Genomic DNA, 12248 nt, shown 5'->3' with positions numbered 1-12248 from the left:
TATTTATTCCTATTTTATTCATTTCTATTGTAACTCCAGCTGCCTGCTAAAATCTACATGTTTGTTGTCTCTGTTGTTTTGTGTCGTTTTCTTCCAGCTGCTGTTTGGTTCTGTTGGCCTCCATGTTTGTACTGTGAACTCATAATGTGGACATTATGGCACCTTGATGGACTCGACTGTATGTCTTCATAGAAATAACAAGAAGCATGAAAGCTGTTGGTTTGTATTCAATGTTGCTATGGATATTTTGTTGACTAGGAATAATTCAGCCATATGTAAAAACAAAGCAATACTTTTTATAAGAGCTTTTGCAGCATGAAGCTAAATATTTTCTCTGTAGAAACTTTATTGTAATTGAAGTTCTGTATTGTTTGTTACTGTGTTTCATTCCTCAAAGTTTTATGTTCATTTCTCAGTTTGACTCCAACTGGCTTCAGTAAAGAGTCGACAGAAGCTTCTGATCTGGGCTCTTATTTTGGAGGGTTGATCTGAATGTCGACTCCAACAAGGTGATGGAGGCTGAGGACACGACAGAAATGCTTCAAATGACACAACAATGGCAACAAGGCTAAATAAAACACAACATTTTATTTTCCCCACATGAATTCTGTCTTTTTCTCTCTCAGGTCGGCCATTTTTCCTCCTCAGAACTTAAATCCATGCAGACAATCATCCTGGTTCTGCAGATAAAGATCGGAGCGCCGCTGCTGCACTCTCCTCCGCCAGCTTCCTGGTTTCCATGGCAACGTCTCAGTTTAGTATTATCATCCAAACACTCGCCTGAGCAACAATAAGGCATCCAGACGGAAGAAGAAGTTCTGAACTTTGAGATCCGGAGCTCAGCAGGAAAAAGTTTCTCCTGTTAGAGAACCAGAGGAAACGAGCCGAGAGAAAACCGAGAGAAACATCGTTAAAACTCGCAGAGATGGAAACGCAACTAAAAACATGGAGACACGGATCAGGAAGTCATTCAGCCAGGAGAAGGAAACCTCTGCTGCACTGTAAAAACTACAAGAATAAAGTGTTTTTACAGGAAAACAGCTGATATTACACATGTTAACCCTCCTGTTCTGTTAGTTTCTGAGGTACAGCAATAATGTTCGCGGGTCAATTTGACCCGGGGAGTGTTTAGTCGTGCTATAGTGTCAGAAACCAAAAAAATCCTCCAAATCTTTTTGTGTCTGATTATTAACTCCTATACTAACCATTTCAATCAATATTTGTGCAATTATGTTTTTTTTTTCCTCACAAATGAAAAACCTAAACACAAAATAACACTAATTATCTTTGAAAGTGACTTTTTGTAAATTTTTTTATATTACATTTAGATTTTTTCCATGGCAACGTCTAAACTGAGGCGTTGCCATGGAAACCAGGAAGCTGGCAGAGGAGAGTGCAGCAGCGGCGCTCCGACACAGAATAGTGTCTCAAGTTCTTTATTATTGAACTTGAGACACTATTCTGCCCTGGGTCAAATTGACCCGCTGACTAAAATCAAGACAAATGAGTCCTGAAGATGATCCTCCAGGTGGATTTCCAGTTTAAACCTGCATGTCCAAAACATAACTGGGTTTTTCATCACATGCTGCCCAGATTTTTATGTCATATTTAGCTGGTGTGGAAGGCATATATAGTGTAAATGAGCAGCAACCTCTGAATGCCAGCGGTGATCTTTATGAATGCCACAAATCTTCCATCTACTGTGACATTGGAGCCTGTTTTATAGGACAGGAGAAGTTACAACCCACATGTTCCACACTGATCTATTAGCTGCTAGTTTGTCTTGTCCATCGATTGTCAAATCAGATTACTCTGGAGAAAAGTCTCCAGAAACATTATGGCCCGTAATATTACCCTGCCTGTCTCTGCATCCCTTAGACTGGCTGTTGATTCATCAATTGACCCGGAACATAACAGGAGGGTTAAATAATTAACTCTACTAGAAAAACATGTCAATTATTTTACAGTGACCAACATCACTGCTGAATTACATTAATGATCATTTAAGGTCAAACTGTTTATAACAAAGACAACATAAAGTTTTAAAGTGAACTTTATGTTTTGAAAAACAGACAGAAAGCAAAGACTAAAGTTTATTCAGTGTTTGAATGTCAAATTGACAGATGGTTTTATCGACTATCACAATATTTTTCAGTTTTTCTGTAGTTTTAATAAATAAAGTTGATTCCACTCACATATTGTTGCTGTAAAATAATTTTCTCTGACAGTTTAGAGTGTTTCTCTGCTGTGATTTTACTGAGTTGTTGTGTGAACTTGACTGTCATTTTTTACAGTGTGCTAATCTAAGAGGATCGGCCAAAGCAGAAAAACCTGTTTAAACGTTTTAACCTTCATTTCCTGCCCGTCTCTTTGCTCTGAGTCACAGAGCAGGAAACTAAAAGTCAACCATAAAACCAACAACTAAAATCCTTCTTTATCTTTAAATGCGTCATGGTGGAATTCAGTTTTCGAACATGCAAGAACACAACCAGAAGAGTCAGAGTAGTGAACAATAATAATGAGTTTACTGAATCCAGGGAGGAAAAGGGAAGAGGGAGTGGATACTGGAGCGAATGACCAGGTCGTCTTACTGTCAACGAGAGGCAGATGGTTAAAGGAGGAAGGTGAGTATCTTTCCAGGAGTGAATCGAACAGGTTCTTACTCGATATGAAGGTGAGTAAACGAGCAGAGCGCTGGAGGATAGCGCCTCGTAGGAGAGCGGACAGGTTTGTTACTGCTGAACGAACAGAGTCCAACTTGGTCCAGATGTACCTCTTCTCCAGACTGGGTTCGGGCTGGGACCGACTGATCCTAGCGTTACGAAGGGGAATCCGCTGGAGACAGACCGAAGACGGGGGAAGGAGGCGAACACACGGGGAGTGGCGTTCGACCGGTAACACCGGCAGCGTCGAGGAAGGACACACGAGGAAGGTGACTCACAGACAGCACTCACGGAAACAACGAGGAGGTAACAGGATCACCGAAGTAAGCTAACACTCAGGCGGTGAGAAGTTGTTCAGCCGTAGCTTATATCCACAATCCACGCGCTCCAAACAAGCCACAGGTGTGACCACCTGTGGCAGCATCTCAGGGGCTCTGCATCTGGCGACATCTAGTGGAAGCCCAGGAAAATGACGGTGCTCCAAACAAGAAATAAAACTCAAACCAAAACAAAGAAAAAGACCAACAAAACAGAAAAACACAGATCCTGACAAAATGTTGCATTTTGGCTCTAATTTCACTGAAATACTTTCTTAAGCTGATTGTTGCCGTTTGCCAGCCGACACCATTTAACACACAGATGAAGGGATTTCAGGCCAACCTGAGTTTCTGCTTCATAATCAGCTTCTGTGGACGATGAATCTGCTGCTCTTTAATATTTACAGTTTCATGTTGACAAATCCACCTGAGTTTTTACCTGAACTGGCCATCATTTAATCCTTCATCCTGTTTTTCTAGCTGGAGGAGATGAAATGAGTTTAAAGGTCTCAGGGCGACGTTCCTCCATCTGACCAATGAAATCAAGTCGTCAGTGAGAGGAAACATTAATGCATCCACTCTTCGGCGTACAACACCCCTTTCAGACCGATCCAGCTAAAAGAAAGAACCAGAAAAGCGCCAGCATCCCCGCACCAAGATGCAGTCGAGCGATGTATTCCCTGCCCGAACTCTCTAATCCAAGTGGAGCGCCTATTACGGGTGCGCCTGGCGTGCAGAATCTGTCCGCCCCTTGCTCGGCAGCGCATCCGTTTTTGTCGGTTGCAGGATCATTGCTCTTCTTCTCCTTCCATCCAGGCTCCTTTTATTCTGGCTTCAATCAGCCTCTGCTGACACCTGAGCAGGAGGGTTTCCGTCTCCTTAATCTCCTTTTGTATAAAAGTCCAGTGTGTTTGGGTTGTTAAAGGGAAAAACAAAAACAATCCAAACATGAAAAGCACAACTAAAAAAAATTAAGAAAAGAAAGCAATCATATTTTCTCATGTGCAACAGGGGAAGGCAGGCTTATTGTCATTGTTGAGGAAACACTGCAAAAAAAAAAACTAACTTTGAGATCCGGGGCTCAGCAACACAACCTGACGTGACGGGTTTTTGCTGTTTGGCCAGAAGAGACTGAACTTCCTCCTCTCTCTGCTCTGCCTACATGAAACCTCTGTTTCAGTTCCTCCTAGATATTTGGGGTCATAGTTCAGATTTTATTTCAGCTTCTATGTGGTAAAGAGCTGCATCTTGTTGTAGAAACACCTTGTTTCCATGGTTACCATCATAAAAACTGTTGGGAAAAGAGAAAGTGAGAGATGTATCCAAAGTGCACATATTATTACATATCCTTCTTCCAAGAAGAAGGATAATAAAGAGATATAACTCTTTGTTATGTTTGTTTGAAGCTCATTGAGAAATATATTGTGATTTATGCTGGTTTAAAATTACGGTTGAAGAGGCTTGAAAGATAAAATCCCCTCAAAATAATGAGGGTGGAAGAGTCCTGAGGAAAAAGCCCTTGAAATATTTATTCTGGTTGTGACAAGATCCCCTATTGCCCAACAAACAACAACGCTGTGATTGGCAAGTCATATTGAGTGTCATGATTGGGGATCACTAATTGCTTTGGGGTTTTAGAGAACCCCTGGGGCGGTATTCCCTAAAATATTGTTTAATCAATTTATTAAGTGAGAGGAAAACAACCAGTGAGTCCTATTTGGAAATGTTGGACAGAATGTGGGTGAGTGTGTGTGGCTGTCCCCTGACGGTGTAACTTGATCATCGTGTCCTGAAGTTTCAATAATGGACAGAATGTGTGTGTGAGTATGGGGCCGTCCCCTGATGATATAACTTGATATTTTACTATTTGTTATAGCAGTTTTTGTCCTATAATCATTTAAAAATAGTTACAAAATTATGTGTTACTCATGTAATTTTTGTTTCAGTGGTGATTCCTGGATAATTGTAATAACATGATTCTCTCAGAGCTGGTCCAAGTAAGTGTTTACACAGCTCAGCAGGAAGATGATGGGATCCTCAACTCCATGTCTGGGCTGATAGGAGAACTGCAAGGAGCGGCTCCAGGACGAGTCTCTACAGGCTCTTCATGATGTGGGAGGTCAGAGGTCACAGGAGTCCTTGGAGTCACAGGGTCGCTGCGTCTTTGGTACCGGAACAATGCAGGATGTTTTCCACGTCACAGGGATCCTCTGCAGGCCAGGCTCATGTTAAAGACATGTGCTTTGCTTCCCTCTGCTGGACGGGAGGGTGTACTGCACGTTGTTGCATAATTCACATTAGAAACCTTTTGATTTTTTACCAATGTTAGTGGCAAATAATTGCAGTAAACTGTAATAAACTTATACAGGTTCACATATGGCTAGACTTTTTATTGCAGGTTATCTGTAATAAGTTAATAAAACAAATAATCATCAGATCAGTAAACACTATAATGATGTGAAGTCACACAGAAAAGCCTGAACCTTTCACAGTTTTATGTTAGAAGGATTTTTAGCTGCAGATACATGAAGCCATTAATCCAAACAAACCTGATAGCTTTAACTGTTTTTATTGGTTTTATTTTTGCTGTTTCAGATTAAAAGGAGAAAATCGTGAACAATGATCATTTGGTCATATGAAGCAGCATATATTTGTTTACATGAAATGTACTTAAACATGAAAAATCTTAAGGTTTGGAAACGGGTCCATGTAAATAATAACTATTCAAACCGAAGAAAATATATCATGTGGATACATATTGTGATAGTTTTCATTTCTAATCCGTCACAAGTAAAATTGAAAGACCAAACTTTCAATAGCCAAACTAGAAACTTATTTACATCAATTTGTTGTAAATTATGAACACAGTGTTCAAAATATTTCATTGGAAAACACAGAAAGATATGTATAGTCCCCAGATGATCAGATCATCTCCAGTTTTCTGACTAAGAAATTTATAATAATAATAATAATAATAATAATAATAATAAGAAGAAGAAGTAGAAGAAATTTACAAACCAGCAAACTATAAATCATGAAACCAATCAATCATCTGATCAATAAGGATTAATTTGTTCCTCATGTTGAGGTCATCAGAGCTGCTGTTTGATCACTGAGATCTTCCTCCGCAGGATCTTTACTGGTTTGTCATAAGTGTCGAAGTATGGAAACATCTTGTCGGCAAAGGTGTGTGTGAAGGTGTGAATGTGTGTGTTAGTATAAAGATCAGAGAAGGACAGTTTTCCTCTGTTCGAGTCCAGATTCACTCTGATCCTCTGAGGATTCTTCTGGACTGAGAGACGAGTGGAACGAGCTGGTGGAGAATTTGCTGAGTATTTACCTCCACAAAACCAAATATACCACAATCCAGACTTTATGTCTCCTTTCTTCTGAACAGACTCTTCTAACACACCAAGTAACCAGAATTTACTGTCTCCAACATCAACATCCCAGCTGTGGATCCCTGAGTTAAAACCCTCAGAACTCAGAACAGAACATAACCTAAACCTCTCTGGATTATCAGGAAGCTGCTGATTCTCTCCATAAGTCAAACCAGTCAGATCATCAGACAGATGGAGGTTTGGACCAGCCGTGTTTGGGTCCAGAACCAGAGGAGTGTAGGTCACCATGTTCTTCATGTTGCTCCAGATGTTGAAGGCCAGGTTGCCCAGATGTTTGGCCTGGTCTATCAGAGCTCCTGAGGGCAGCTGTGGATCCTCCAGCAGGGGGCAGCGCTGGACTCTTTCCACTGCAGCCTTGTAGTTGTGCAGGAATGAGACGTCTGCAGCTCTCAGCTCCTCCTCTGTGGCTCTGACTGTGTCTGAAAGAGCTGCTATCTCTCTGCTCACAGCCTCCATCTTCTCCTTCATCATCCCTCTCTTCTGCTCCTCTTCCTCCCTCAGTGCAGCCAGCCTGGCCTCCTCTTCCTCTGTTAGAAACTGATGAAGCTGCTTAAACTGCTCCCTAATCTGCCTCTCTGTGTGTCGGGCCTGGACCTCCAGGTGTTCTGCTGTCTGATCAAACTTCTTCTGAACTTTCTTCCTGAGCTCCAGCTTCTCCTTTAAAGGCTCCAGAGTTTCCTGAAGTTTCTTCCTGTGTTGCTGAGCAGCTTCATCGATGGCTCTGAATCTGTGCTCGGTGTGTAAATCTGAATCTCTGCAGACGAGACACACTGGCTGCTGATGGTCCAGACAGAAGAGTTTGAGTTTCTCAGAGTGCAGAGAGCAGAGACCCTCTGAAGCTGTTTGGTTTCTCTGCTGTAAGAAAGACTCACACAGATTCTTCAGAACCAGATTTAAAGGTGGATCATCCTTAGAAGATTTCTTCTTACAAATAGGACACTGTTTTAGTGATTTCTCTTTCCACCAGTTCTCCAGACACTCCTTACAGAAGCTGTGGCTACATGACACAATAACCGGATTGTTAAAGACGTCCTGACAGATCGGACAGCAGAGATCCTCCTCTGACCTGGAAGTCATTTTGTGTCTAGTGAAGCTAAAAACGCAGCACACAGAAAGTTAAACCAGGAAGTCAGTTTCCCTCCTGCAGAAACTTTATACTCTTACTTTCACTTTGACTTCCTCGTTTTTTCTCCTGCAGCAGTCTGTGTTTGAGCATCTGGTTCCTCGCTTTTCTCTCTGTTTTCCTTCAGTCTGTCTTGAGTCGGTAGTTTGGTGTAAGGAATGTGACACAGGTGATCCTGGGTGTTTCCTCGAATATTTTTTTCTACCTGAACTATTTCCTGATTTTTCTTCTTCTTCTTCTTTTATGGTGGTTGGCAAGCAACTTACAGATGCATTACCTCCACCTTCCAGATTGGAGTATGGACCGGATGCTTTATATTCTCCCCATAATACCTGTTCTTAGAAAATTAAAAATACTACTGAAAACTACATCCCCTGAGGATCGATGAAACAATTCTCTAATATCTAACTTATTTTTATTTCTACTTAACTCTCTAAGTAACACATCTGTTTTCCGTCCATATTTATTATATTCTAAGAATATATGATGTACTGTTTTTATTTTCCACAATAATTACAACTACCTGTATTGTTTATTGATTATCTTAAGAATACTGCTTAATCTTCTATGTCCAAACCTTATTCTAGATATAATATCTTCTTCCTTTCTATTTCTATTTCCTTTTCTTAATTCCCCAACTTTTCTTTACTATAATAAAACCTCACATTATCTTCTTTATCCCACTGTTCTTGCCACTTCTTCTTGATTTACTCTTTTATAATATTTTTTTATCTTGTTTTTACGTATTTTTATATTTAAATTAATAACATTCTTTTTTGAAGCACTCTTAGTAAAACTATCAGCTAACTAATTTTCTACCACACCAATGTGGGCAGGAGTCCAAACTAAGAACCACAATTTTTAATCCTGAAAATTAAGTGAATTATATACAGTATACTGTCTTGATTCTGAGTTTCCTTCTTGAAAACTAATTAATGGATTACTTGAATCTGAACAAACTAAAACATTGTCAAGAAAACCCAAGATCATTCCAGTTCCACATGCTGGACATTTTAAGTTTAATATTAACAATAAATAAAGTTACATTTAAAGTTTATCAAGTAACATCCCCAACAGTAGACTCAAACTTTGATCAAATCAGTCTGGTTGTGTGTTGTTTTTGTCACCTGCAAACTTTGGTTTAATTCTATTTCTTTTTTCTATCTTAAGAAATTATAGTCAGGTAGAAAGAGTGTCATGAAACAGGAACAGCAGGCTTCCTGAGAAATGAGGAAGTAAGTTTCCAGCTTGCAGATTCATAGAAATTGTTTCAACTATTCCTTATTTCAAAGCATGAAAGTTTTAATGAATGAAATCTAAACATTTTGAGTAATTGGATAAGATTCAAGCTAAAATACTTATATGTTTTGCTTGTAAGAATACTTACACTTGCAGAAAGGTTACAAGCAGGGCTGGCCCAAGTCTCCATGGAGCCATGTATTTCTGCTAACAATGAGGATTGCTCTCCTTGGGCTGCCACCTTATTGTGGTGGAGGGGTTTGAGTGTCCCAATGATCCTAGGAGCTATGCTGTCTGTGGCTTCATTCCCCTGGTAGGGTCACCCAAGGCAGACAGGTCCTAGGTGAGGAACCAGATGAAGCGCAACCTGAAGACCCCTTATAGTAAGAAATAACGTTGGAATTAGTCTTCCCTCATCTGGACGCGGGTCACCGGGTCATCTGGAGCCAGGCCTGGAGGTGGGGCACAATGGCGAGTGCCTGGTGGCTGGGCTTGCACCCAGGGAGCCCGGCTGGGCTCAGCCCGAAGAGGAGACGTGGGTCCCTTTTCCAATGGGCTCACCACCGGTCGGAGGGGCCAAAGGCGAGAGAGGGGACCCTGGCGTTCCAATCCTTGGTTGCAGAAGCTGGCTCTTGGGATGTGGAACATCACCTCTGATGGAGAAGAAGCCAGAGCTAGTGTGCGAGGCTGAGTGGTTCCGGCTAGAAATAGTCCGTCTCATCTCAAGGCATGGCTCTGGTTCTGGATCCAGTCTCCCTGAGAGAGGTGGACATACTTCCACTCTGGAGTTGTCCACTGTGAGAGATGCCGGGCAGGAGTTGGCATACTTGTTGCCCCCCATCTCGCCACCTGAACATTGTGGTTTATCCCAGTGAATGAGAGGGTAGCCTCCCTCCGCCTACAGGTGGGGGAATGGCTTCTGACTTTTGTTTGTGCTTAAGGGGCGAACAGCAGTTCAGATTACCCACCCTTCTTGGAGTCCTTAGAGGGGGTAGTGGAGAGTGCCGCTTTTGGGGACTCCCTTGTTCTGGTGGGGGACTTCAACGCTCACGTGGGCAATGACAGTGAGACCTGGAGGGTTATGGTTCAGACGTCCAACAACAGAACACCACTGGTGCTGTGGTAGAGATGCCAACAGTCTTTTAAAATCTGAAAAGTAACCTGCAATTTATCCTTTTTCCACCTGCGTTCAACACGACAACAGTCCTTTCTTACAGCACGAGTTTTGTCATTAAACCAAGGCTCATGTTTAATCCTTGGCTGCCTAGTTTTTTATGGAGCAACCAAGTCCAGGATGGTTTGACAGGAAGAACAGAACCAGGACCAGATCTCTTCTGTATCAGAGTGAAGGAAGTCAGATGATCCACAGAGCTGAAGAAAAGCAGTGGAAGTGCAATTATAAATAGCAGTCTGTCCTCAGGTGTGGTCCCTGCTAGGTTTAAACATGCAGTAGTGCAGTCATTGCTTAAAAAGCCTTACCTTAATCCTACTGTTCTGGCTAATTATCGGCTTATTTGAAAGCTGCCTTTTCTTTCTAAGGTTTTAGAAAACATTGTGTACTGCCAGCTGACATGGGGTTTCCGTTCATTGTTATGCTGATGATTGTCAGATTTATTTGCCCCTGAAGCAGAAGGATGTACATTCAATCAAACATCTCCTGGCATGCCTAGGAGACATTAAAGCTTGGTTGGCCTTGAACTTTTTAAACTTTAATGAAAACAAAACAGAGGTGATGGTGTTTGGACCCAGTGGCTCCTGTGAGTCCTCCTCTGTTGACCTGGGACCTTTGGAGGAATATTTTAAACCTGTTATTACAGATGTTGGTTTTAAGGTGGACAGTGATTTTAAATTGGACAGCCAAATTAGAGCCGTGGTTAAGTCCAGCTTTTATCATTTAAGGCGATTGGCGTCAGTGAAATCTTTTCTTTCTAGGCAGCATTTTGAAACAGTGATCCAGGCTTTTATTTCAACTCGATTGGACTACTGTAATGCACTTTATCTGGGAGTCAGTCAGGCGCTGCTCTCACGTCTGCAGCTAGTACAAAATGCTGCTGCACAACTTCTGACAGGAACTCGAAAGAGGGAGCATGTGACCCCTGTCCTGGCCTCACTTCACTGGCTGCCTGTATATTTTAGGATTCATTTTAAAATTCTTATGTTTGTTTTTAAATCATTGCATAATCTTGCCCTGGCTTACCTCTCTGAGCTTCTTCATCCCTACGTACCCCATCGGTCTCTCAGGTCAGCAAATCAGCTGCTCTTGGAGGTACTGAGAACAAAAAGGAAGCTCAGAGGGGACAGGGCTTTCTCTGTTATGGGCCCCAAATTATGGAACAACTAGAGAGGCCCCTTCACTGTCCACCTTTAAAGCTCGTCTTAAAACACATCTATTTTACTTGGCTTTCAACACCAGCAGGATCTAGTTTTAAATTGTATGTTTTGTTTTTAAACTGTAAAAGTATTTATTTTTTTATTTTTTTGTTATGTTGTGTTTTAATACACATCACTTTATATCAGCTATGTTTTTTTTTTTTTTTAAAGTGCTTTATAAATAAAGTTGGTATGGTATGGTATCAGATTTGCGGCCGTATGTCTTGGACACTCGGGTGAAGAGAGGTGCGGATCTGTTCACTGACCACTACCTGGTGGTGAGTTGGCTCCGGTGGTGGGGGAGGAAGCCGGTCAGACCTGGCAGCCCAAATGTGTTGTAAGGGTCTGCTGGGAACATCTGGTGGAGTCCCCTGTGAGACGGAGCCTTAACTCCCATCTCCGGCCAAACTTTTAACACGTCCCAAGGGAGGTGGTGGACATTGAGTTTGAGTGGACCATGTCCCGTGCCTCCATTGCTGAGGCGGCTTATCAGAGCTGTGGCCATAAGATTGTCTGTGCCTGTCGCAGTGGCAACCCTCAAACCCATTGATGGACATTTTCGGTGAGGAGTGCTATCAAGCAGAAGGAGTCCTATTGGATCTTTTTGGCCTGTGGGACTCCAGAAGCAGCTGATGGGTACCAGCAGGCGAAGTGCCATGCGGCTCGGGTGGTTGCTGAGGCAAAAACTCGGGTGTAGGAGGAGTTTGGAGAGGCCATGGAGAAAGACTTCTGTTCAGCTTTGAGGCGATTCTGGTCCACCATCCGGCATCCCAGGAGGGGGAAGCAGTGCAGCACCAACACTGTTTATAGTGGGGATGGTGGGCTGCTGACCTTGACTTAGGATGTTGTGGGCCGGTGGCCAGAATACTTCGAAGACCTCCTCAATCCCACCAACATGCCTTTTCTGTCATCGTGAGTTCAGGCTGGATCTGATTCTAGGCAATAGGAGCCATCACACTGAAAGCTTTCTTCCCCTTTTCAGTTCATATCTTCAGTTTCAGATATGAGTTTGGTTCAGAGTCACAGATCTAATCTCTGCTTCACTTTCAAAAACTTAACGCACTAAACAAAAACAAGTTTTAATAGGTAACCCCACTTAATAAAATTCCTCATAAATATTGATGTATTGTAGTGG

At 42.1% G+C, this 12248-nt stretch overlaps 1 protein-coding gene and 1 long non-coding RNA gene across 2 annotated transcripts; one reads left to right on the top strand and one right to left on the bottom strand.

The window, feature by feature from the left end:
• Positions 1 to 6: 6 nt before the first annotated feature.
• On the top strand, positions 7 to 1045 carry LOC103132662 (uncharacterized). The gene is made up of 3 exons (XR_475599.2): positions 7 to 219; positions 417 to 509; positions 627 to 1045. It is a non-coding gene; the product is annotated as an uncharacterized LOC103132662 (long non-coding RNA).
• Positions 1046 to 5517: 4472 nt separating this feature from the next.
• LOC103132661 (nuclear factor 7, ovary-like) lies at positions 5518 to 7705 on the bottom strand. Its single transcript, XM_007544458.2, has one exon. It carries the CDS (start codon positions 7456 to 7458, stop codon positions 6073 to 6075), a length of 1386 nt encoding a protein of 461 aa, XP_007544520.1. The 5' UTR covers positions 7459 to 7705; the 3' UTR covers positions 5518 to 6072.
• Positions 7706 to 12248: the final 4543 nt, after the last annotated feature.

Source organism: Poecilia formosa, unplaced genomic scaffold, assembly GCF_000485575.1.
Source record: "Poecilia formosa unplaced genomic scaffold, Poecilia_formosa-5.1.2 Scaffold1198, whole genome shotgun sequence".
NCBI classification, from domain to species: domain Eukaryota; kingdom Metazoa; phylum Chordata; class Actinopteri; order Cyprinodontiformes; family Poeciliidae; genus Poecilia; species Poecilia formosa.
This window is presented reverse-complemented; position numbering and strand designations above follow the sequence as displayed.